General features: G+C 50.7%; 2 protein-coding genes and 1 pseudogene across 2 annotated transcripts; 2 read left to right on the forward strand and 1 right to left on the reverse strand.

The window, feature by feature from the left end:
• Positions 1-1832: 1832 nt before the first annotated feature.
• Positions 1833-12651, forward strand: LOC141961812 (RNA polymerase-associated protein CTR9 homolog; the record flags this gene model as incomplete). Its single annotated transcript, XM_074909150.1, has 12 exons — positions 1833-1946; positions 2047-2283; positions 3027-3116; positions 3220-3348; positions 3455-3638; positions 4664-4752; positions 5012-5197; positions 5380-5464; positions 5713-5861; positions 7833-7949; positions 8127-8272; positions 12528-12651. Coding segments are annotated over 12 exons (1650 nt in total), but the record flags the coding sequence as incomplete, so codon positions are not given.
• A 1439-nt stretch (positions 12652-14090) lies between these two features.
• On the forward strand, positions 14091-16185 carry LOC141961813 (T-cell activation Rho GTPase-activating protein-like). Its single transcript, XM_074909151.1, has 7 exons — positions 14091-14133; positions 14645-14736; positions 14934-15095; positions 15180-15289; positions 15445-15640; positions 15864-15981; positions 16055-16185. The coding sequence occupies exons 1-7, from the start codon at positions 14091-14093 to the stop codon at positions 16183-16185; spliced, it is 852 nt and encodes a 283-aa protein (XP_074765252.1).
• An 8631-nt stretch (positions 16186-24816) lies between these two features.
• LOC141961814 (insulin receptor-like) lies at positions 24817-25904 on the reverse strand (annotated as a pseudogene).
• Between the last annotated feature and the right edge of the window lie 369 nt (positions 25905-26273).

Below are 26273 nucleotides of genomic sequence, written 5' to 3' on the forward strand. Positions count from 1 at the left end.
GGGCTTATGGAGTCCTGGGGGGGATCTGATGGGGGTGATATTGGGGTCCTGGGGTCTCCTGGAGGGGTAATGGGGATTTAGGGGAGTCCTGGGGGTGGGCTGGTAGGGTCCCAGGGTGATATTTGAGGTCTTAGGGGGTAAAATGGAGAACTGGGGGGCCAGTAGGATCTGCGGGAGCACTAATGAGGTTGGGGGGGGGGAGGGTGAGGGTGTTTTGGAGGAACCTGGTGGTGTCGGATGCAGTTTGGGTGGGTTGCAGGGGGCATTTGGGATTCCTGAGGTTCCCAGGGGTACCTGTCCCCTCCCCAGTGGGTGCTGCTGCCCCAGGGGTACCCAGAGAGCGTCAGCCCCGATCCCCTCCAGTACCAGTGCTGGGACGCCGTGGGGGTGGGGGACGGCGCCTCCACCATCACTGGGGCCACCCTCACCGGGGTGCTGCACGGTGAGTTCCCCCAATGCCAAACCCCCCCTTTTCACCCCAAAATGTCCCTTGGTCTCCAGATCGATGTTTGACCACCAAATTCCCCAGGTTTACCCCAGAAATTCTGTTTGACCTGATTCGCAGAAACAGACTCTACAACTGGAATAGAGTTATACAGCAGGTACGTTTACTCTGGCACTGGGGTGCAAGGGGATTTCTCCACAAAGCTTGCACCCCAACAGCACGTTTTACCAGAAACTGATAGAGTGTGGATATCCATATTCATTGGGTTACGTAACACAAACATCCATATGCATGAGTGAGGCTGGGTTAGTTCTAGAGGCTGGTGTCAGCAGCCGATGTTTTGTTTGCACCAGCCCCTTGCCTCCTGTTGGGTGTCTCTGGGGGTCTGTTGGAGGAAGGCTCACAGTCCTCCTCACCTTGTAGTTTTCCATGGAGCATGTGCAGATTCTCTTAGCCAATTTCTTGAACAAGAGTGGTTCCTGCTGGTTTACCCGCTCTATCTTATCAAAACCACCAGTATATTAGTTTCTACCGCCCGTACATGGCTATCTATCCACTTCAAAGACTAAACTTGCTAGAAGCCATCTGCTTTCCAAGGACATGTCTCTTATTTTTGCTGAACATTGTAGTTCTTGGTAAATTTCCACAAAACAGTCAGGGCAAGCAGGATTATTAAGCAATATTCAGAAATCATTACAAGTTGCTATGAATTGCTGTAAGTAAATAAGTTGCATAGCAGGTGATCATTTTCTTGTATCAGTACACTTCTCCCCTGCCCGTGGTTTGAGAATGAGTCAGCTGTATCAGAAAGCAAGGTTGTCCCTAGGAGCCTTGCTTTAAATCTTAGGTCTAGTAAGGGACAGGAAGAGGAAGGGGCAGCCTGAAAGCGAAGGCAGTTGATGTGGAAAGTCTTCTGTCAGCGCCTTTGCCATGGTGTCCCTCTGGGTGCACGTTAGGGCCTCTAGTTCATTCTCCCCTGGTCCTGTTCCTCTCTGGCCACTATGCCTAATATGGAACTTCTAGTCTAGGTGGAAAAGTCTGAAGGTTTTGACTTAAATTTTGTGTAAGCTTTTTTTCAAGAAAATAAAAGATACACTTACTTCTTAAGTCAAGGTCACATTTGTGTCCTGAATGGTTTTTGGTTTGTGGTGTTTTGTGTGGTTTTGGTTTTTGGTTTGATGGTTTGGCGTTTTTTTTTTTTTTTTTTTCTCTTCCATGCTTTAAAATATGAAATAAAGAACAGTAACCAGTAAAACTAAATCTGTTATTCATTTAGTCAGTGCTATGGCTAAATCTTTCTTGTCTTTTCCAGCTATCCTTGTTTAAATAATAAATCACTGCACCATGAATAAAGTGAAGACTTTCAAATTTCGTTTAACTTCCTTTTTTTCGGGACTATGCTAAAGCACAGAACTTGGCTCTTCATGCTTGCCATAATACAAAAGTTGAAGCAATGCAGGCAGAGGGTTGTTATCAGCTGGCTAAGTCTTTTCATGTACAGGTAGGGCCATTTTCAAATTGAGATTACACTTAAAAATCTGTCTTATGAAAGTTCTAAGTGTGAAAACACTACCTGTTCTTTGATTCTTCTTTTTCATTAGGGAGATTATGATCAAGCTTTCCAGTATTATTACCAGGCCAGTCAGTTTGCCTCTTCTTCTTTTGTACTTCCATTTTTTGGATTGGGTCAAATGTACATTTATCGAGGGGACAAAGAGAATGCGTCACAATGCTTTGAAAAAGTTCTGAAAGCCTATCCAAACAATTATGAGACTCTGAAAATCCTTGGATGTCTTTATGCGGCTTCAGAAGACCGGGAGAAACGGGATATTGCAAAGGTGAGTTTTGCTTCTGCCAGCATCATGCTTTTACATCCGACAGTAGAACTTAGAAATCAGACTTGAAATCAGACTGTACCTGAAGCTACATAAAACTTAGGGTTACTTGGCTGTAGATACGGCTGTCATGAGAGATCCTCTGAGCTGTGGAGAGTCACAACTTCTCGACAGAACTGAGACTCCTACGGGGCTGTGGCTAAAGCAAGTCCCGGAACTGCGAGGAGCCCCAGCCTCGCCTTTGTATTTGGCACTGTGCAAAGGGCAGAATTCCTCACATGTATGTTATAATTCTCTGAAGATTGTAAGTTAGCTAATGTTTTCCTGAAGGCAGCAAATTAGCTAGTGAGTTTCATAAAACACTTGTCTTAGCTTCTCCGGAAGGACGATGTTATGCTTTTTTTGATAAATGACAGTGTGTTTTAATGTAGTGTTGGGTAACTAAATACAAAAGGTGTTAGACATCATTTTTCTTGCCGCTCATGTTGCTGTAATAGTTTCTGCTTCTCTAACACTTTAAGCAGGTTTATGTTCTACAGAAAAATTCATTAATGAAGGAAGGACACTAATGCAATTTTTTTGGTGACAAAATTGTGCAGGTGTTTAAGATGTTTTCTTTTGCAGTGAGGTATATCTGTCTAGTGTTAAGGTTAATACCTTCACTCTTTCTTTCGATTGTTTTCATATTTTTTTTAAACAGTTTGTGCGTCCGCAAAGAGGTGTAATTATCTTTTGCTGTTTTTCAGGGTCATCTAAAGAAAGTCACGGAACCATGTCCTGAAGACGTAGAGGCATGGGTTGAGCTCGCCCAAATTCTAGAACAGACTGATATACAGGTGTTATTAATACACACCTGGCAAATGATGTGTGTGCTTCTCACAAGAGCACAGAGAGCTCATTCTCTTCTTTCTTTTATCCACGTTCTCTCCCTGTGTAAAGGGTGCACTCTCAGCCTATGGTACAGCCACACGCATTCTGCGAGAGGAAGTACATGCTGACGTCCCACCAGAGATTGTGAATAATGTGGGTTCTCTGCACTTCAGGCTGGGAAACCGAGGAGAAGCAAAGGTGTGTAACTGCTCAAAGTTTGAACTGAGTTTCTTGATCACCTAGAAGTTTTCCTTGAAGAATATTCTAGAGTCCTTTATTCCTTTTTTTTCTTTTTATACTTTAGACATACTTTTTGGCATCGCTGGATTGTGCAAAAGCAGAAGCTGAACATGATGAGCATTATTACAACGCTATCGCTGTAACAGCGAACTATAACCTTGCCAAAATCTGTGAGGTGATGTCTGAACTTCATGAAGCAGAAAAACTCCATAAAAACATTTTAAGAGAACATCCGAATTACGCTGATTGTAAGAAACGTTTGGTACTTTAGTTTCACAGTCCTCCTTTTAATATCAAAACTCTTCCCATTTACAGTGTCTTCGGGTCACCTTCTATCTGTCTTTGCTTCTTTTCAGAGTAGTTTTGGGGCTTACCTACATGCTGTTTCCCTACCTTTTTATTTTTTTTTTAAGGCCTGCATCATCCTTATAGTCTAATATTCAGCTTTAAGCCTTCTAATTCTTGGTAAATCATACTGTACTCCAATACTCTAGCAAAATTAGCTTATCTAGACTTGCATGCCTTTGCTTACTTGCGCCCCACCCCTAACAAAGCCTTAGTACCTCAGCCCTCGGGTGCAATCAAGGCCATCCACTTGATACACCCAGGCTTTGCAACCCTGCCTGTGTGGGTGGAAGTAGAGACCCTCTGGGAGAATCATTTTATCTTGGACCTTGGCCCTCCTCCAGGGAAGAAGAGCTGTTGAGGGTGTTAGCACAGCTTCTATGGCACATTCTGGTTTTCCTCCTCACTCTGCTTTTCCTCTTGCCCTCCAGTAGCGGACCTGTGGTATTTGCTGCAAAGGCAGGGTGGTAGCCCTCGCTCAGCAAGCTGCAGCACACAGCATGCCCCAGCCTCATCTACAGCCTTTTCCAGTTTGTTTTCTGTTGTTGCCTGCTAACTGATACTCTTCCTAAAGACTGTGGAGAGGGGAGAGCTGTTTAAAGTGATAAGAGAGAGTTATGTAACTGGTGCATCCTCTTTTCTTTGAGGTTTCCCAATCGTCTTTAACTTATGAACTAATGAAAAACATTCACATTACTTTAACTGTCAGAAATCTACAATTTCTGTATCACCACTGTGGATGGACATTCCTCTTCACAAGGTGTGTCTCACGGTGAATAGGGTATGAAATGTGTCTCGATGTTTGCTGTCCTTGGCAGACCAAGAAAAAGACTGCTTTTGAAATTCATGCATGGCCAATATTTTCTTTGTTTGAGATAACTTTAACCTGTTTCCTGATTTTGATTTTCTTTTCCATTTCTGTTTTTAGGCTACTTGCACTTGGGAGCTATGGCTAGGGATAAAGGGAATTTTTATGAGGCTTCTGATTGGTTTAAAGACGTACTTTGGATAAATCTGGTTTGTAACCCTTTAAGTGTTTACAGTTAAAACACTTGAAATGCTACCTTCAAATTTTGTTTTCCTTTTGTTACGTTTTGATTTTGTTCACATAAACTAGGGGAAGAAGAAAAAACTACTGTAATCTGCTGTCTGTGTGTTTTGTTGTTCTTTTTTAAAATATAGAATTCTATTTAAGAAAAATAGCGTTTTATACTTGAAAAAGTAACCTTGCAAGGGAAAATGATACTTTTGCAAATTACAGTGAATTTTTATTTAGGACCATCCGGATGCTTGGTCTCTGATTGGCAGTCTTCATGTGGCTAAACAAGAATGGGGTCCAGCACAGAAGAAATTTGAAATGATATTGAAACAGCCCTCCACACAAAATGATACTTACGCCATGCTGGCTCTTGGCAACATCTGGTTCCAGACGCTACATCAACCTGCAAGGGACAGAGAAAAGGTAATGGGCGTCTGTCTGCCCTGTGTGTGGTTTTATTTATTTAACTTTTGCAGGCTCTTAGCTACTCAGAGCCTTTCCTTGGTGCCTGTTTGGCATCTTGTAGTCTGTCAAACTTCTGGGTAGATCTTTAATACCCCATTATAGACATGAGGGATCAACTGAGATACTTCATTCTGCGGGAGAAGCGTCATCAAGACCGTGCATTAGCGATCTACAAGCAAGTACTCAGAAGTGATCCAACGAATGTGTATGCTGCTGATGGCATAGGTGGATATTAGACTCTAATTTTCCTTCAGAGGTGATGATATTCTTATGTTTCATGCTTTAGTACAGAATTGTTTTTGCAGGGCCTGAATGCTGTGTAGTGGAGCACAGGAAAAAATGTCTTTCGTGTGCAACTATGTCCCTTAGTTTTTAATGGGGAACTTCATTCCGGCAATATTTTGTTTTCTTTGGTAAGAGTACATGGTACTTGAACCTGGAAGCTTACACTGTAAGTATTACTCTCCCCTTAGGAGCTGTCTTGGCACATAAAGGATATTTCCATGAAGCTCATGAAGTTTTTACCCAAATGAGAGAGGCAACAGCCAATATCAGTGACGTGTGGCTGAATTTGGCACATATCTATGTAGAACAGAAACAGTACATCAGTGCTGTGCAGATGGTAACACCTCTAAATTGAACTAAATAATATGTTGGGTTAGATGACTTCTGGGTGTTTTGCTGCTGTCATAGCAGCTGTGAAAGTTTCTGAATAATATTTTAACAAGTTAGGTCTGTTTCTAGCATGCTGTTAGCTGTCAAGCCTAGATTTAAAACCAAACTGCCAAATGTGGGTAAGGGGTAACAAAGCAACTACCATTTGTACACTTTTTTTTTTTTTTTTTTTTTTTAGTTAGCAGAGTTAAAACTTAATTGGGTTAGAATTTTGGTCTCAGAATTAATTTTCAGTGAGAGAGGTTTCAGTCAGCATAGTTAACTGTATGTGATTTACATTCAGATGTTACTGAAGAAAGTAAATGCAATTTGTTGCTGGGATTTTTTTTAATAGCAACAGTTCCTTTTTTTGTTCTTGCAAATGACTGCATAAGTAAGAATCGGAGCTGTCTGAAAAGATGTGCCATGATTTCTTTCACCAAAGTTAGTATCACAAGGTAATTCATGTTGAAGAAATTGGTTGAGGTCATTTAATTCAACCTGCTCAAGCAAGCTAACTTCCAAATGTCAACCTATTCTAACTAGGTTCCCTCAATTAGTTGATGAAAGGCATACAGGTAAGCTGAAACAAAAGCGTACGCTGAACAGGACAGAAGCTAAGAACAAAATTCTTTCATTGAGAGTGGGTCCACACTGAGGCTCAGAAATACTTACATCAAAGGAATCTTGAAGCATTTTGTGATGGTCATAAGGAGAGATACGGGGCCTTTCTTGTCTGATCAAGACCTCTAGTCCCTGTCCTGCAGTGAACTACTGTTAAAAAGCTTTGGTCACAAATCACATTTATTCTGTTGTGTTTGAATTACAGTGGGAAACTGGGTATCATTTTCACCTTTTGATTTGTCAGAAAAATGTTGTACTCATTTGCCTGTATATTTCACTACAGCTGTTAGCAGAAATGTGTTTATTTCCTGCGGTGTTTTATCGATCCCTGGGCTGTGCTATGCAGCCAGCACAAGCCACAGTCTGAGACCCATGGCACTGGACTCAAGGGGAGATGAACTGAATAGTCTAGCTTACTACAGCCACAACAGTTATTCTACTGTACTCTATCACAAAGCATACCAACCCAAGGCAGACATAAGCTAAATACAAAAACTTTGACTCTAAAGATGAGTGAAAATTGGGCGCTCACAACAGTGTGATTCAAGAGTAGTGGATCCAAGCATTACAGTTAGGGCAGTTCCTGTACTGAGCTGGATATAAAAATGGCTTTGTATTCCTTACTATTTTGGAGGTTTAGAAAGGGTGAATGATTCCTTGAGAAAAGAGTATGTCAAACGAAAGGTGCTTGTTACTGACAAGGATACAAGTTTCGTAACTGAAGCTTTGATTCTAGACCCACAAAACCTCTAGTAACGAGTCGTCCTTTACACTCCAGAACAACTAGATAGCCCTTGGCATGCCAGGTCATTCAGCTAGCTGGACAAAACCAATATGTTGCTGAGTTATCTGAAAGGTGTGGATTTTTTTTTTAATTAATTGCATCAGATACATGGAATTACTACATTAAATATGTTTCAATTTATAAAATATCTTGTATGAATAAAGAAAATAGATTTCATATCATATAGCGGAGAATAATTGAGTGCATTTAAAATGTCGTGCTTGTTGGACTTACTTTGCAAGTACCACCTATTGTAACGATTCTATTGTATTTTAAGACCTAGAGAGCCTCCTGCACTGCTGTCAGTTTCCAGGAAAATCAGGTACTTGCTACAGACCAGCAGAAAGACTTTTCTGATCAGTGAAAAGGAGGCATCTATGTAGCATGACACACTTTAAAAAGCAAAAGGCGTATTAGCAGTAATGCTTTTTAGGAATAGAAACACTTACTGGAGTTAGGTTAAATAAGTAACGATTATCACCTCTTGTTTTGATTTTTATTCCTTTTTTTTTTTTTTTTTTCCCATTTCAGTATGAACACTGCCTCAGAAAGTTCTGTAAGTATCAAAATGCTGGAGTTTTACTATATTTGGCCCGAGCACTCTTCAAATGTGGGAAATTACAGGAATGCAAACAAACTTTGTTAAAGGTACGAACATAAAACATCATCTATCAGAGAGTGAAATTACTGTGAGTTGATGCATGTTTGTGTCTCTAAATTCAGTAGTCTTGGATTGAAATAATGGTGCTCACTCTCTGTATGGCGCTTCAGCATACCCCTGTATCACACTGCGGCACATCTTCACAACTTGCTTTTTATTTACAGGCCAGGCACGTAGCGCCAGGGGATGCAGTCCTTACGTATCATACGGCTTCAGTGCTACGAAGACTAGCTACCTGTGTCCTGAAAGATGTAAAAAGCAATCTGAAGGAGATGCTTAATGCTGTGAAAGAGCTGGAGCTAGCCCACAGGTAAAGATGATTTGTTTCTAATCATTAGAATCTATTCTGTTGTTCCCTTGTGGTAAATTTGCAGTGTAGATCACAGATCTGGTTAGACAGACAATCATCTCCTGTGAAGCGCTGTATGCAATTCTAGAGTTTCTAGTAGGAAAACAAGGCTGAGCCTGACAAAACTGTGTATTCAAACTTGCTCGAGAGCCAGTTTTGTTTGGCCACGTGGCCAATATGTTTCCCAAAGGGTTTTGTATTACTACGGTGAAGATGTGCTTCTTCCTGGAAAAGCACAGTTGAAAAAAAAAAAAAAAAAAAAAAAGTTGAAAATTATTCCACTAACTTAGTACTTTTTTTTTCATGATTTCTTTCAAAACAGCCTATAAGGCTCAAAAGCACATCATTATTATATAAGGCTAGTTAATGACTGGTAGTTCTCCTATTGGCAAATAAATCCTAATTACTTCCATGTCTTAAGAACAGAAGGAGTTTTGGTGTGTTTGGGATCTTTCAATTCTCTTTGAAAAAGAAAAAAAAAATCTGGGCAGAGAACAGTGTGATTAATCTGATCCAACTGTAACCCTCTTCTTCAACCCCTTATTCTGCTCCTAGGTATTCCTCCCGTATCTGGTGCTTGCTTTATGCGCTCCTAGCTCTGCTGTTATGTTGAGGACAGATGTTGCCTTTCAGTAATTTTGGCAACTGAAGCAAGCCGTTCACACAAGCAAGCACTTCACAATTCTAGTGCTTTACATAATGCAAACTAAAGATTCAGACACAAATTCTCACTGAAATTCCATTAGCAGCTTGCTGTTACTGTTTTGAGACAGTTGCTTGAAAGCCTTTATTTTTCAGAAGTCTATCACTTTGGAAAATATTTTCCATAATCTAAAACTTCAGCAAGGAATTATTTTCTCCACATGCACAAGAACTTGAGTTCAGTCTAGCACAAAAGTTCTTAATTTAAAATGTCTCTGATGGAGTATGGGAAGAAACTGGCAACCTTGAAAGTTAGGAAGTCGTTTTCTTTAAATTGATTGAAGAAACTGTTTTCAAGACACTGATCATCACAGCTTGCGCATCGACTTGAAGGTTTGTTGTATTCGTGAGGGCCTGTCAGACAACTAGGTTCCAGGAGGGTGTTCTGGAAGGTCTTGTAAAACATGAGTTTTCCTTCCTTTCCTGATGCTGGATTCAAGCAGTTAAGCTGTGACAGACAAGGAATAAATCTGCGGGCATCAGCAATGTACTTACTGCTAGGAGCAGTAAATGAAATCTTAGAAGTCTCTTTAGAATTTTGCAGGGGGTTTGTTCTGCTCTGGAGGGGTTTGAGAATGTTTTAAATTTGGAGAACTCTGAATGTACCTTTCTACTGTTGTATTCAAAGGGGCTGCACACAGCCAAAACTGGTGAGATGTACTCATCTGTTGAGTTTGAGAAGATTGTAATTCAGGAGTAAATGCTTTGGTTTAAGGCAAAATGACAGTAAATATATAAGTAATGCCATATTTGCTTAGTTTTGTTGTTTTTTCCTCCAGGGTTGCTGAAGACAGGTTTCAGATGGATGGATTTAAACAAACGGTGGTTGAAGGGGGTTTTTTAGTTGTTTGTGGTTTTGTTTTTTTCCTTTATCTTTGAATCTCATCAATTTACTGAAGGGACATCATGCTACAGAGTGTTGGTGTTGGTAGCCCAACAAGCTACTCAGGAATGTGAATGCAGAAGCCATTCCTATCTGAAGTCGTCCCAGGCTGTTGCTGCTGAAGCACTGAGCTTGCTGTTGGGGTTCTGTGGGAGTTGTGGGGGTTATCGGGGTCCTGGGGGAGGGGTATTTGGGTCCTAGAGGGAGCGTAATGGAGTCGGGGTGGGGCGGGAAGGGGGATGTTCTGGAGGGGCTTGGGAGGTTTACTGGGGTCCTGGGGGTGTCTTGGGGGAGGCATTGGGGTCTGGAGGAGGGTCTTGGTGCTCGGGGGGTGTTAATTGGGGTCCTGGGGGAGTTGAGGGTGTTATTAGTGTCCGGGGGGGCAGTGTCTAATGGGCTCCTGGGGGCAGTTTCTGGGGGAGATATTGGGGTCCTGGGGACAGTAATGGGGTGCAAGAAGGGTCCAGAGGGGGGTCACTGGGGTCCTGGGGTGGATCTTGTGGAGGATATTGGGGTCCTGGGGATATATTGGGGAGGCTAACGGCACTCAGTGGAGTCCTGGGGGTGGGCTGGTAGGGTCCCGGGGAGATATCTGGCATCTTGGGGGTAAAGTGGAGAAGTGGGGGCCAATAGGATCTGGGGGGGGACAAACACTAATGAGGTTGGGGGGAGGGGGTGGCGCTGAGGGTGTTTTGGAGGGACCTGGCCGTGGCAATGCAGTTTGGGTGGGTTGCAGGGGGGATTTGGGATTCCTGGGGGTCCCAGGGGTACCTGTCCCCCCCCCGGCAGGTTCTGCTGCCCCAGGGGTACCCTGAGAGCCTCAGCCCCGAGCCCTCCAGTGCCAGTGCTGGGACACCGTGGGGGTGGGGGACGGCGCCTCCACCATCACTGGGGCCACCCTCACCTGGGTGCTGCACGGTGAGTTCCCCGGATCCCACCGCCCCCCCCCCTTTTCGCCCCAAAATGGCCCTTGGTCCCCAGATCTGTGTGTAATCCCCAGAACCACAGTTTTGCCCCAAAATTTCTCCACTGACCCCCAAAACCATCTTTGCCCCCCAAATTTCCCACTTTGAACCGGTGTTCCCACTTTGCCCCCAAATCAGCCTCAGCACCCTCAAAATTCTTACATTTCATCCCCAAAATCTATCTTGAAAGTCAAAACCGCATAGTGTGGCTCCAAAATCTGTTCTAGCAACCCCAAGAGCCTTCCAGTTTCACTCTAAAATCTTTCTTGGACACCAGATTCCCCGTTTTACCCCAAAATGTTCTAGTTTGACTGCCAAATCTCCCACACTCTCCCCAAAATCTCTCTTGGATCCACAGAATCCCCCAGTTCGACGCCATAAATTACTCCAGCACCCCCAAACCCCACCAGTTTCATCCCCAAACCCCCAGTTTGACCCCAAAACATCCCTGTATGCAAAATCCCTTTTCCCCCCCCCCCCCTAACCCAAATTCCCCTATTTCACCCCAAATCCCCCATACCTGCAATTGCCCCTTTTCACCCCAAACTCCACCATGGCCCAGATCCCTCAGTTTCATCCCAAACCCCATGTTCCCCAAATCTCTCAGTTTCTCTCCAAAATTCCTGCCATGCCCCAAATCTTCCAATTTCATCGCAAAACTTTTTTGTCCCAAATCCACCAATTTCACCACAAAACTCCCTTGTCTGTGGGCACTCAGGGAGCTCTGGGGGCAGGGTCTGTAGCACAGTTGGGGTGTTGAGATTTATCGGGCTCCCCGTGCCCCTGGTGACCTTATCCCCCTTTCGGTGCCCCCAGGGCAGGAGAAGGAGGGGCCCTTGCTGGAGGGGACCCCGCCGTGCCCATGAGCTCTGGGCGGAGCAGCAGCTCTGCTACAGGGAGATCCCCGAGGCCTGCGTGGGCTCCTGCCAGGCCAAAGACGCTGCGAGTGTCCCCCCGTGTCCCCAAAACCTCAGGGGGTCCCCACCCCATTTTTTGGGGACATCGTGATGTCCCCAGCTCAACACTCACCTCTAGGGTTGGTGGCCTCTCTCTCTCCTGAGGTGGCCGCACATCCCTGCGTGCCCGCGGCTGGAACCAGAGGGGCTCTGCCACCCCCACACGTGTGCTGCTGCCCGGAGCCGTTCTGTTCTGCGGCGTCCGAGGTTTGGGAAGGCCCTGGCGGCAGAGGGCTGCGGAGGGCAGGGGGCGGTGAACTCCCCGCAGGGGCTGTGGTGCCCGGCTGGGTGATTCCTGCTGGCCGAGGGCAGGCAGTGCTGGGGGCGTGGCCTTCTGGTGGGCGGGCCCATCCCCAGAGCCCCGCCCACTGTTCGTTAGCTGTCCGTCAGGTCTGGCCGTTGGTCCGTTGGAGCCACCGGCCCCAGCGCCGGCAGCACGGAGCTGTGCTGGCCCGGAGCGGCGCTGGGAGGAGGCAGGGTCTGGCCGAGCGGCGCTGACCGGGCTCCGGCAACCCGCTTCCCGTCCTCGCTGTCCCCGGCTGGGCCGCGTCCTCGGTGCACAGCGAGGGTCCTCCTGTCCCGGGCAGGATGGGCCAGGCCAACGGCTGCTGCGGCTCCAGGTGGGCTCCCCCCGCGGCTCGGGGACGGGGGGGCACGGCCGCGCCCCGCAGCAGTGGCCTTTCTGACGCCCGCCGCTCTCTGCTCCGCAGGGACGCTCTCGCCGACGCAGAGCCGGTGCTGAGCGCAGACGTGCAGCTGACCCGGGGCTGCAAGAGGAGCGAGAGGCGCCTTCTCCTCCTCCAGGGTGAACTGGTGGTCACCAAGCTGCGGTGAGACCCTCCGAGCCCAGCTGCCGTCGCCCCACGCCTGGCCCCGGCACAAGGGCTGGCACACCCTGGCCCCAGGCCCCGGGACCTGGGTGCTGGATGCACCAGTGCCCGCCCCAAGGGCAGGGGGGCAGCAGGGCTCTGCCCGGGGGGGCACCCCAAGGCGGCCACCTCCAGCTCACTGCCTGCCTCCGCTCTCTGCAGAGGTGGCACCACCCTGCGCCCACAGCTCCGCCTGGCCCTGGACCAGCTGTGGGTGCTGAGCGCCGGGAAGGAGGCGGCGTGGGAGGAAGAGGCGGAGGGTGTCGGCGGCCGCGAGGAGAGGAGCTCCCTCCTCTTCCTCTGGCCCAGGGGCTCCTGCACTGCCACTTTCGGGTGAGTCGCGGTGCCACGTCCCCCGGCCGGGCAGGAGAGGTTCCTGTGAAGGGCCTCTGCCCTCCGTGCAGAGCCTGGGCAGGGAGAGGGCAGCATGCCGGCAGGGAGGGATGGGGGGCGTTTCCACGTCCTGCATCCCCTGGTCGCCTTTTGGTCCCCAGAAGGGAAGGGCCAGAGCAGCTGCTCTGGCAGCACAGAGGGACCAGGGCTTGGGCAGCGGCTCTGTCCCACCCCACGGGGCTTCGTCCTGCCCCTGTGTCCTTCCCCACGGGGCAGGGCTGTGCAGGCGCCCGCCTCTGCCCACGGGCTGGGGGGCAGCGGGGCCTGACGCCGTTTCTCCTCTTGCTGCAGCTCCCGGGCGCTGAAGGAGCTGTGGGTGCACACACTGCTGGGGTAAGCTGGGGGGTGCTGCAGGCACAGCCAGATGGGGAACACAGCTTCCCGGCTGGGGAGAGGTGTCCCTGCGGCTGCGGGCGGCTCTCGGGGAGAGCTGCCTGACGAGAGAGAAGAGGCGGCTTGGGGCTCACCCAGCTCTCTCCCTGTCCCTTCCCGGTGCACAGGACACCCGACGGAAGCAAGAAGCCCCGAGTGACCCTCGTCCCGTCACTCAAGCTCCTGGAGAAGGAGCGGAGCCGCCGCCATGCCGTGAGTGTCTCTCTGGCACGGGCACTGTCCCCAGCACTGCTCCTGCAGCCCAGCAGCACAGGCATGGCTGCTCACCTTCTGCCTCTGCTTCTCTCTTGCCCAGTGGAGGCCGTTCAGCACCAGGAGCCTGGAGAAGCTGGTGGAGAGCCAGGCAGAGGTGAGAACGGCTGCCTTTGCCCTCAGGCTGTGCCGGGGGGCAGGGATGGGCGTGCTAGTGGGGGGAGCTTGGGAGGGTGCCTTGGTGCAATTCCGGGAGTGGGGAATGTTGAGGAGCCACCAGAAATGCCGGCATATCCTGGCTGGTGGCACTGGGAGGAAACCTGCCACAAGGGGCAGAGGGCCGGGGAGATCAGAGGGTCCCCGCTCTGCCACGCTCAGGCTGCTGGTGCCGGGTTCTTGCAGGCTGATGTCAGGAAAGGGCCTCCGATGGCCCCGTCGAGCAGTGAGGGAGGACTTTGCCGCTCACCAGGTGAGTTTGGGAAAGAAAGGCCCCTCCTGCAAGTGGCTGGGCTGTGCTCACTTGTCCCTTGAGTGTCCCCATGCAGGTTGGGCAGCCTGAGGAAAGACGTCAGCTGGAGGAGAAAGGACAGCACCGGGCAGTGGCCGCTGGGTGTGGTTCTGTGGGGACACGGGGCCTCTGCTGCTGCCCACAGCCTGGAGGAGGACAAAGCCAGGGCTGGGCCAGGCTGTCCTGGGGACACGCCGGCTCTCAGGAGCCCCCGAGCCGGATCTGTTGAGCCGGAGCTGCGGTTCCAGCTGCCGGACCCTGCCCGTCCTGCCGCACCGCTCAGCACCGCGCTGCAGGCAGGGCGGGGCAGGGCAGGGCAGGCTCTGGGAGCGCTGGCCCAGCAGCATCCACCGACGGGCTCTTGCTGTCTTTTCCTTTGCAGCAGGAGGAACCAGCAGCAGCAGGAGGAGGAGGAGGGGGCTGCCCTGGCCCTTTGCTCTGTGGCGGAGCCCGGCCACTGCCCCGGCGCCAGGGCAGGCGGGCTCCGGCTGCAGCAGGGCGCTCTTTGGGCAGCCCCTGGCAGCCCTCTGCGGGGAGGATGGCACGCTGCCCCAGCCCATCCAGGTCAGCCAGCCTGGCCAGAGGGTCCCCAGCCCTCCCTCTGCAGGCTCCGGAGGGCCAGCGGGTGTCCCCGGGAGCTCTGGGGATGGGGCACTGGGCTCTTCACCCCCAGCACGGAGCCACCTCTGGGCAGTGCTCTGGCCGCCGCTGCTGGAAGGCGGCTCCTCCGCCACACAACTGTCCTCCTGCCTCTCCCGCAGGAGCTGCTGGCCGTGCTGCAGCAGGAAGGACCATCGACGGAGGGGATATTCCGCAGAGCCGCCAGCGGGACAGCGCTTCGAGAGCTGCGGGAGGCCCTGGACCACGGCGCAGTCGTCGACATGGGAAGCCAGCCCGCGCTGCTGCTGGCTGCCATCCTGAAGGTGAGTGCTTCTGCCCTGCGGCTGGAGGAGCTCCCGGCTGGCCCCCAGTGTTCAAAGGCTCACCTGGAGGCCTGGGCCTTGCAGGAATTTCTCCGGAGCATCCCCTGCAAGCTCCTCGTGACCGAGCTCTACGAGGACTGGATGGCGGCGATGCAGAAGGCCAGCAGGGAGGAGAAGATCTGGGAGCTGAGAGCGTGAGTGTGGGCAGCAGCCTGCCTGTTGAGCAGGAGCCCTGACCGCTGGCCCAGAGCACCTGGAAAGCTGCGCTGGCTCCCACCAGCCTCGGGCGAGTCTGGGGGACGCTGTGGGCAGCATCTGCTTTAGTAGCGCCGTGTTCCCCTTCCCCCAGGGTGGCCGAGAAGTTGCCCGCAGCCAACCTCCTCCTCCTGAAGAGGCTGCTGTCCCTCCTCCAGCACATCGGCCACCACGCAGCCACCAGCAGGATGGGCTGCAGCAACCTGGCCGTCTGCGTTGGGCCGAACCTGCTGAGCCCAGCCAACGCGGACCAGCTCCCGCTGGAGGCCCTGCTGGAGGTGACACACCAGGTGCGCGTCCCCACCCGCCGGGGCAGCCTTCCCGGCCCACCAGCGCTTGGCTGCGCAGAGGGCTCTGCCGGCCTCCTCCCGCCAGCAAATGCTGTCGGGGTGGCTGCCTGGAGGAGCAGCCCCACAGCCACAGCCTCTGGGCAGGAGCAGGGGGCAGGGGTGGCAAAGGTGCTTGGCCCCTTGTCAGGCAGCGGGGTGGAGACCGACGGTTTGATGCGTGCAGGTGAACGTGCTGGTGGAGTTTCTGGTGGAGAACTGCAGGGAGCTCTTTGAGGAGGAAGCGGGCAGCCTTTCCAGCCCAGCAGACCAGGAGCTGCCAGCCCCCCTGGAGAGTTTCAGAGGTGAGAGGGGGGACTGGGGGTTGGCACTGGCTGGGGCTTGGGGCACCAGAAACCTCTGTGTTCCTTCTGACAGGAACAGGCATCGAGTGTTGTCCTCTGAGCCCCGCTTGTCCTGTGGCTTCTCTTTGGCCACTGCTCTCCAAAGATGAACGTTTTCCTCTGCAGCATGAGCCGAAGCCTGCAGACAGACCATCAGAGGGCTGACCACAGAAGTGTAGGGCTTTGGGTGGGTGTTGCTTTAGCTCTGTTTGCTTCCAAGAAGTCACCATGTTGCACATGCTTTTGCTTTCTAGATCTGCGTTTGGAAGAGCAAAGTGTCCCTGCAGGCAAAGTGGACACCGAGCGTCGGGCAGAAGCTTTGCTGCATGCACCCCCCTCTCTGCTCGGTGTCCTCACAGGAGCTGGGGGAGATAGAGCGGTGGAGAGCGAAAGGGGTGAGGTACGTCAGCTCCCCCAACACGGTGACAGCGTGTCTGGGGTAGGAGGGGAGTTTCCGATGAGGCCAAGTCGCTGCCGTGCCTCGGCCTGGCAGTAGAGCTGGTGTGGGTTTGGGTTATTCCTCCACCCCTGGGGATGATACACAGCAAGGGATATCGGCACGGTGGTGTCTCAAATGCACTCGGCAGGTGTTTGATCAGCCAAAGGCCCACAGAAAGTCAGAGAAGAGCAGTGCTCAACTTCAGGGGGGTTTGCTCAGGCCCTGTTTTGTCAGAGCTTCCTCAGGGCTGTTTGTGGGTCAGCAGGGGGACCGTGTGAACTGTGACTGATGCAAACCAGCCCCAGGCATCTCCTCCGGAAGAGCAAGAGTCCCTTACCGCCCCAGGTCACGCCTTGCCACATGCCAACTGTGACATTTCTGGTTTAGGCACGGCCAGCTTTGCCTCCATCCACCGCCGAGAGCACGGCAGAGTCCCTGGGGCGCCCAGAACAACTGGCCAGGCTTTCCGAGGAACGAAGGTAAAATGAGCTGGCTTTGGTTAAAATCAGAACTGACTCCCGCGGGATGTGGCTTTCTCTATCTAATCGCACTGTGGGGTGAAAAGATTTTCAGGCTCTGCCCAGGACCAGGAGAGGAAGAGGAGCCGGAAGAGAAGAGCGGCCTGCAGAGAGGAGAGCGACGGCTGCCCAGAAAAGAAGAGGAGGAAGAGGGATGGTTCTTGTGGGGACGGACCAGCACAGAGCCGCTGGCAGGGGCAGAGGTCGGGCAGCCCAGGTGCGTGCCGGGCTCTGCTGCCCATCTTTCCCCCCCTCTCCACACTGCTCTCCGTCAGCCCCAGGCGCTGGCGAGGGGCAGCGAGGGGCCCCGGTGCTGCGCGGGCTCTGGCCATAACTCCCTGGCGGGGCCCGGGGGCTCCCGGCCGAGCCCTGCGGGTGGCACAGGGGCCCTGCGCGTCTCTGCGCGCGCTCGGGGCTCGAGGGGCACTGCCCGGGGGACGAGGCGCCAGAGCCGCCCCGCAGGCAGCGCCAGCAGCAGCTCCGCTCGGGGCGTCAGCAATCCCTCACACACGGTGTTCCCAGAGAGGCAGCACAGCCCTGCCCCTTCCTGCCGCCAGGGACTCACCAGAGCTTTCTGACTCTGCCCTTGCAGGTGCCGACTCGTGGTCACTGCCCGGACCGCTGTGCCTCCGGGGCCCCGCACTTGCCGTATAAAATAAAAAGTTATTTTCTCTCTTGTGACTGAGTCTGCCACAGGATATTCTGAAGCGGGGAGCGGTTGTTCTGAGGTGAATCCTCAGGGGGGAGTTTGGGATCGTCCCTTGTCCCAACACCCTTTCCAGGGGGTGTCAGGGCTGAGTCGAGGGGCTTGAGGAGGGAAACCCAAGCCCAGAGTCACGCGGGAGGGTGGAGGCTGGATGGAGCAGGTGACGAGAGCAGTGACAAGTTGGTATCACTCAGAATCTAAACGTAGCCGCCCCCAGCCCCTCTGACACAAGAGGATAAACTGAGACGCAAGGGGGTTTATTTTCTGCCAGATTACCCTGTAAGGTGACAGGCGTCAACGCTGGGGACACTCCAGGGATGGAGACGTCACCACAGACACCCTGCGGCCACCCTGGTCCCCTCCCAGTTGTGGGGCATCAAAGTGGGGTGCAGCCCAGGGATGGGGACGTCCCCAAGAGCCAGCTTGGGGTCTCTTGTGTCCCTTCAAAGTCATGGGGTGTCAATGTGGGGGACACCCTGAGGATGGGGGCATCACTAAGAGCCACCTTGGGGTCCCTCAGGGTCTTGGAGCATCAACGTAGGGGACAGCTCATGGACGGGGATGTCCCCAAGAGCCACCTTGGTGTCCCCGTGTCCCCTCCCATGCCCAGGGTGACAATTTGGGGACTTAAGGAGACCCTGAGAGGTGTGTGGGGTGTCCCCATGGCCCCCCCGGGGTGTCCCTGTGTCCCCCGTCCTGGACAATGCCGTTGATGTACCAGTGGAGGCCGTTGGTGACTTTCCTTGTCAGCCCGGTGTGTTTCCCTTCCTGGGGGGTGGGGGAGGGGACACGGGTGACCACAGGCTCCCCAAACCTGAGGGGAGTGGTTGCGGGGGGCCTTGGGATGCACCTCTCCCTTCCCAGGTGTCCTCGAGAGTTTGAGGGGGATCCCACCAATGCCACACCCTTGTCCCTGCACCACCACCACCACCGGCAGGGGGTGTGGGGACACAGAGTGGGGGGAAACTGTGGGGTGTGGTGGGGTGACAGTGCTGGGACCCCCCAAGCTCCTGCAGGGGACAGTAGGGATGTGGAGGAGGGGTTTGGGTGTCCCAGTGGGGGAACCGGGGGTGCAGGAAAAGGGGTGACATCACCGGGAGCTTCCCCAGAGCCCTGCAGGGGACAGTGCGGGTGAGGGAGTTCCAAGTGGGTCTTGGGGGGGCTAAGGAGGGGTCCTCCAATTTTGGGGGGTTGCTGGGGAGGTTTTGTTGGTCCCAGAGGGGCTTAGGGGTCCCAAGCGGTTGAGGGGTATCCTAGGGGAACTTGAGGTGTTCCCCACTATTTTGGATGGCCTCAAGGGGTTTTTGGGCATCCCCATGGATTTTGGGGGGCTCTGGGGGGGTTGGTGGTTCCAAGGGGGCAAGACTGCTAGAGAAAAGCAGCTCTTCTCCTCAGCACCAACCCTCTGCCTGCCACCCCGCCACACGCCCCCCCCTCCCCAAAAAATCACCTTCATTTACTGTCCCCCCCAATCCTTCCTTCTTCAAAGCTGTGTGGCAGCGACGTTACGATGACGGGATGAAGAGCCCACTTTGGGTGGTAAAGAGCTCGCTTTGGAGCTGGAGGAGGAGAAAACCCACAGAGCCCTCTCAGGTCTCATTCCAAGGACTGAGAAACCTTAAACCATGGAGAGGGAATCTACTCGCTGCACCCCGAGTTTGTCAGCAACCTGCTGCTGTTTCCTGGACAAACACTCCTGCAACTAACCTGTGGCGTGTTTTCTTAGGTGTATGTCTTTAGTAACCATTGCCTCTTTGTACCTTTCCTGCGTTTTTCTTATCTTTAATTTCTTGAGCTTTCTGATTCACACAATTTGAGACAGAAAACACAGAAGTGAGCTGTCTGCTCTATTGACCAACCCAGTTCATTTCCAGTGACCTGACACAGCTTGTAATATCCAACACACCTAATTAACCACACACCAAGCCAGGTTTCTTTCTGTCCTGTGTTGTTTATTGTTTGAAAACATGTCTTAATAATTTTTACATACAATAATCATATTACTAAATTGTGTTACTAAAAATAAAATAATGATAAGCTCAGCCGGGTTAGAATCCAACAGAAAGTCAGGAGCAGGGGCAGAAAGGACGTGATCTTCCCTCACACTGGTTGGATGAACTTCTAGGTGCAGACTTGGACCTTAACAGAAAACACAGCACACAACAAAATAAAGTTAATTCTAAGCAGTCACTCTCCCCATTTATTTCCTCCCACTTTCTTTTGCTTTTTGACTCTCCATGTGCTTATTTATGTCAAAGCTGCTTTCAGCTGCTGACACACTACCACTGCAAACTGAAGAACTTGCCAACGTGTGAAAGTTTCTGCTGAGAAGGCAGAACAGCCGCTGCTTTGTTAGTGCAAACACACAGAGGAAGGGAACCTCTATTTCCACGGGCTTCTATCCCATGTGCCACCATGTCACTACTTGTTGGGCAATTTGTACAGGATGCCAAACACGGGTACTGCGGTCTGACACACAGGAGCATTTAACCCACACTTCCAGCCCAGAGGTCCTAGCAAAATTTTCACATACCTCTGGCTCTAGCCAAGGGTAGTGGCTGCACTGCAGGAAAAATAATTTCTAAAAGCGTCTGAAGTCAGCCTCTAGTGATAGGACTCAACGCCGTTACTCCACGAGAGATGCTGACGGCACTAGTAGGGGAGAGCTCTTCAGAGTCCTGCCCAAGGGAATTCTGGGGACGGGAAACATCAGCTACCCCAAGTTTTTCCTTCACAAGTTTCTCTTTCACGATGTTTTAAAGAACCATTTCACATTATCCCGCATATGTTCGTTAGCATCATTCCTCCTCTCAAAGTCCTTCACCCATTTAAGATTTCCTCACAAACAAGTCTGATCTTTTAGTTCCTAAGAAAATCCATCAATGCCCAGGAATCCCTCGGAAAGCCACCAGTGTGCAGTCCAGGTTAACACCTCCCCGTGTACCCACAGGAGATAAACCAAAGAGGAGATGAAGGCAATTTCTCTCCCATCTCTCCTCCCAGGTGCTTTGAGGTAACACTTACACCCAGAACAGGGAGACGCAGAAAATCCCGGCACTGGACCTCTTCAGGTTCTGGCCTCCTCAGGGCTGTCAGGAGCCGAAGGGTGTCGCTGCAGAGAAGCTTTAGTGAAAGAGACACCTGCTCCTCAGCCACTGCTGCCACACTGTAACTCTCGGTCAACTGTCATCTCTGCCGTAGCTGAGCTAGTAACCTGCATACGGAACCCTCTCCCTGCTAATCCCTGGAATCACCCCATCCACCTGGAGAGGGGCAGCGGAGATCCCTCTAGCCAGCCTGCTCCTCCGTTACGGACAGGTAAAGCAGTTACCTGGAAATCGAACGCTCTTTGGACTCTTCTTTAGATTCCATCCCTTCCTGAACCAGCTGTGAACTCATCAAGCCTGGACTTTTTCTTTTCCCTGTTAAAATAAATTTGACCGTTATCACAATTACAGCTTGACCTTTATTACACAAAGACAAAAGAAACAAAACATAGCCAGAATGAGAAGATGCATACTGCTTGCAGATGCAAAGGTGGACATGCTATTTAAGCAAAACCAGTGTAGAATTCTTCCTACAAGTCTTAGGGAAAGTTTTAGGATGACATTTGCCTTCTTTTGGTTTTGCATGTTTACCACCTGCACCCAGAACGTCTGTTGGAGAAAACACTCTGTCATTTCTGCTGATGTCAGATGCACTCGAGTGTAACTGCCGTCCGACAGCCCATCGAAACACAGACGTGAAAACCAGCCCAACTTCACTGAGCCAAAGCCCCACTCCTCTTTACGTCTCGTTCTTCTCTGTCAAACTCCTCCCGAGATAAGGGAGGCCAAAGGCACCCTGCTTGTGTCAGAAACGGCAGCGGGACCAGGGGAGCGACGGTGCCCCTCTCGGCTCTGGTGAGGCCGCTCCTCGAATACCGTGTTCAGTTTTGGGCCCCTCGCCTCCAGACAGACCCTGAGGGGCCGGAGCGCGTCCAGAGCAGAGCAAGGAAGGTGGTGAAGGGTCTAGAGAACAAGTCCTGTGCGGAGCGCCTGAGGGAACTGGGGGCGTTTAGCCTGGAGAGGAGGAGGCTGCGGGGAGGCCTCATCGCCCTCCACAGCTACCCGAAAGGAGGTTGTGGCAAGGTGGGCGTTGGTGTCTTTTCCCAAGTCACAAGCGACAGGAGAAGCAGCGGCCTCCAGTTGCACCGGGGGAGGTTTAGATCAGCTACTGGGGAACATTTCTCCACCGGAAGGGTTGTCAGGCATTGGAACAGGCTGCCCAAGCTACCATCCACGGGTAGATGTGGCGCTGAGGGACATGGTTTAGTGGTGGACTTGGCAGGGTTGGGTTATCGGTTGGACTCGATGGTCTTAATGAGATTCCCCCAACCTGGCATACAGACTCTCCTACAGGTAATCAATCACATTTGGATTTCATAATAATTGCGTGACACGTGAATCCCAGCTACTGGAGTGAAAAAGAACAGCCAAAGCCTTACACTGGGAACACTAGAAAAGAAACAATAAACCAAGGCTACGTTCTGGGTGGCAGTTGAGCTCACAGCTGCAGAGAGTGTTCTAGCAGCCTGAAAACAGCCCAGAACTGCCTCCCCCGTGCTGCGCCAGGACCTGCTGTGAAGACGCACAGCCACACTGGTGTGCACTGGTCACCCACAGCGTGCAGAGGGGCTGTACTCACCGCTCCCCTCGTCACTCTCAGGACCCTCCTCATCACTGTCCTCACTTCCAACACGCTGCTTTCCGATGGCCTGAGATCCTCCCCATTGTCCCCCTGCTGCTTGCATCCCGCTCCTTGTCTTCCTCAAGGAGACTTTCTCCTTATATAAAGCAATTGCACAGTTAATAAAATTGAGCAAATAGCAACCACCATATTGGCGTTTGTGCTTTTGTTCCCGCGAAGGTTTTAACCTCCTGCAAGGGTTAGCTGTGATCTGAGCGCCATATGTCTGTGGATTGGCAGGTAGAAAAAGACAGCGAATGCCTTACCACAACACTGCAACAGCCTTCTAAGGGAAATAAAGCAAGGGGGTGATGCAAGGAAATGATCACCTGCTTTGCAACTTATTTACTTATAGCAACTTATAACGACTCTGAATATTGCTTAATAATCCTGCTTGCCCTGACTGCTCTGTGAAAGCTTACCAAGGGCTACGGTGTTCAGCCCTGGGGGACACCACTCGAGACCGGCTGCCAACTGGATTTAACTCCCTTCACCACCACTCTCTGGGCCCGGCCAGCCAGACAGTTTTTGACTCAGCAAAGCGTGTGCTCATCCAAGCCTCGAGCAGCCGGTTTCGCCAGGAGAATGCTGTGGGAAACGGTGTCAAAGGCCTTTCTAAAGTCAAGGTAAACTACATCCACAGCCTTCCCCTCATCCAGTAAACAGGTCGCCCTTCGCAGAAGGAGATCAGGTTTATCAAGCAGGACCTGCCTTTCCTAAACCCATGCTGACTGGGCCTGAGCATCTGGGTGTCCCGCATGTGTTGTGTGATGGCACTCAGGATGAGCTGCTCCATCAGCTTCCTGGGTACCGACATCAAGCTGACAGGCCTGTAATTTCCCAGATCATCCTTCCATCCTTCTTATAGATGGGCATCCTCTTCAAGTAGCCCAAATGCTTTCCTATACTTTCCACTTCCTTTTCATGAGGTTAATATTGTGCAACAAATTCTAGACTGCACTAATTGAGAGACACAGCTTCTGTTTTTATCACATAAAGCAGATAATAGATTAAAGAAAAAGTCCACCTACCAACCCGAAATGGCTCACAGTCTTAATAACTCAAATTTTCTGGTAGTCAACTCCCAAGATCAAGAAGTTTACAGACTCCTACAAAGGTTTCATTCAGGGGGAACAGGAGAACTTGAATTTCATCATATCCTCTAGGGAACAAAGCCTATATTTCAGATATCCATCTTCATATTCCAGGAATGCAGCCCTTCGGGATTCACTAAGGGCCTGTCCGATACTGCAGATCATTTTCCTGGTCACTTCTCTTTGCCTGTTCCACTTTTTTTTTCCTATTACCTTACTCCACCTCCAGATGATGCAATATGCAAGTAAAAGGCTGAGCCCACCTTTATAATTAGATTGTCAAAAACATCAGACTGCTTCAAATGGGGTATAAACAGAGAAGACTGCAAGGACAATTGGCAGGAAATCCTATTTCAGAGGGAATTGTTCCTTCCACAAGTGGACTGAGAGACATACAGCATTCTTATTACATTAAACGTGGAAAAAAATGCAAAATATGAAAATCATCTTTGGCAGAACTAGACTGAGGTCTAGGACACGGCATTTCCAGCGTTTTTGTTGTCTGCATTCTTCAGCAAAGACACTCTCTGCATGAACACATTGCACTGAACCAAGAACTACATTTTTACGGCAATAAAACTAAGTATGTGTGTACAAAATGTGATAAAAATGTCAGCTGCAAAAGTACAAAATCTTTGGAACACACTTGGCTGCCATAACAGCATGAGGCTAGACCCATAAAGACTACATATTCTCTCCCTTCCGACCCAAAATGTAACATGAGTTGGCCTTAACTGAACAAATTTGCTTTTCACTAGAAATTGGCCACAAGCTGGCCCCCAGACAACCCCTTAATCCACAGAGCTACTACCCCTGCTCCAAAAGCACAGCTAAAGAGAGGCATGCTAATACAGTTTAAGAACTGGACTTCAGGGGTTGCAGCAGCAGCAGCTAAATTTCTGACCATACCTTCTCCCCTGAACAAAACCCCAGGCTCAAAGCCCAGGTATTTCACCCTCCCCGGGACTCCTGCTGCAGGCAATCCCCACCCAGGTCCTCTCTCCTCCTTCTCCTTTTCCCTTCAGCTCTGACTTGGCTTCCAGCTTCTTGCTCTGTGCAAGCGTTGCTCACTCACCCACAGGCCTTACACCTTCCTACAGCAGTAATGCTTCAGTCAAAATGGAATTGCACCTGTACAGAGTTGGGCTTCTTCCATCAGACTTTTCTCTCCTGTTCTGTTGCTGCCTGCAGCAGCCTTTCAGTCAGTCTGGACTTTTAATCCCCTCCCCAAACCTCAGCAGAGATACTAATACCACCTTAAATGTGACACAAGGTACCAGATACACCCAGAGTCAGTTACACTTGTGAGCTTTAGGCAGTCCGTAAGGTGGCAAAGGAACCAAAGACAACATTCTTGCACACTTTATTCACATAGGTGAAAACTGATAAAACAGCCCCAACCCATAGGCCCTCTCTTCACCTGAATAACGTTAATTTTGAGCCTTGCTTTTAGGAAGCTGTGCTTAAAGGTAGCAGGTTAATAGGCACCTATTAGCCCTCCAATATGTCTGACAGGTTAAAAACTGACAGCAAAACCACAGCTGACATACACCACGCCCCAGACTCACCTCTCTGACAGCCATCGTGGGTCCAGCAGCGTTCACTGAAAATGCCATTTATCACAGAAGGTGCACGGTTGCTCTTCCCTCTCACGGCTCCTGGACACACATCTCCACACTCTTCTTTGTCATCCTGGATGGCCACGATGTAACTATCTTCTACAGAATCTAAAATCCTTGACCAGCCCATCGTGGACAAGTCACATAATTCATTGTTCTTCTCAATCCGCACAGAGCCTCGAGTAACGTCCATCAGGTTACAGAGGCCGATCTCCTGCAGGTGAACCATCTCAAGAATGACCAGCGCCGAGTTAAAAAACAGAGGAGTTCCTCGACTCACAGTGAGGTTGGGAAAAGTCCCTTTAAACTCGTCAGGCCACGCACACAAAAAAGAAGCAACTAGTTTATAACCATAGTCAGTTTAGGAAAGCTGAGCTCACGGAAATCTTCAGGCTTGGTTTTAAACATCAGCAAGATTTGCAAGTGCAGTTCTCCAGCGTGTTCAGCCGGGTCAGACTGCTGTGACTGTCCATGCTTCTGCAGACTGGAAGGGAAAGAACAATGTTATTCATTTATTTAATAAAATGTAATTGGTTTAGTTTTCTAAATACACATTTCTGTCCAACCGCACCATAACACATAGCTACACTCAGAACTCACGACCAGGTCCCTTTCAGTAAAGCGTGCTTCAAGTGCTAAGAAATATCCTGTGGGGAACATTCCCTGGTAGAGGATTACAAAAGAAGACCGAAGGGGTATTTCCTAATTTTTTTCTGCCATCTTGGGGTGCTGGATGTTACCTCTATCACGACAGCCGTTGTAACACCAGTTCTTAGACATCGTTTGGTGTTTACAGAAGTAAGAGATGTCTATGCAACAGAGTCTGCTTTCTTTAGATATTGCCAGCGGCACATCTACCTCATCTCAGATTGTGCCATTAATGCCAGTGGATTAGAGGAAGTAGTCTAGAATGGCTGCAGGGAGGGGCAGATAGGACAAGAACAATGGCTAGGAAATGGTAGTGCTGCGGCAGAGAGCGGAAAAACCTGGACGTACACACCTGCACGAGTACAGCCCACACTCTCGCCCAGACTTTGCTGACAGCAGTCACTTACTACACTGGTAGTAAAAGAATGCCCTAAGCATTCTTTTCAGATTAGGTGTTTGGGCTTTTTTGTTATTATTTTCTCAAGGTTGCGAATCTCCCTG

This window comes from Athene noctua, chromosome 6 (assembly GCF_965140245.1).
Source record: "Athene noctua chromosome 6, bAthNoc1.hap1.1, whole genome shotgun sequence".
Lineage (NCBI taxonomy): Eukaryota > Metazoa > Chordata > Aves > Strigiformes > Strigidae > Athene > Athene noctua.

Coding starts and splice junctions, on each gene's coding strand:
- LOC141961813 (XM_074909151.1), top strand. CDS start 14,091: ATGGCCCCGTCGAGCAGTGAGGGAGGACTTTGCCGCTCACCAG. Junction 14,134..14,644: donor AGGACTTTGCCGCTCACCAG/GTGAGTTTGGGA, acceptor CCCCGGCGCCAG/GGCAGGCGGGCTCCGGCTGC. Junction 15,096..15,179: donor TGCTGGCTGCCATCCTGAAG/GTGAGTGCTTCT, acceptor TGGGCCTTGCAG/GAATTTCTCCGGAGCATCCC.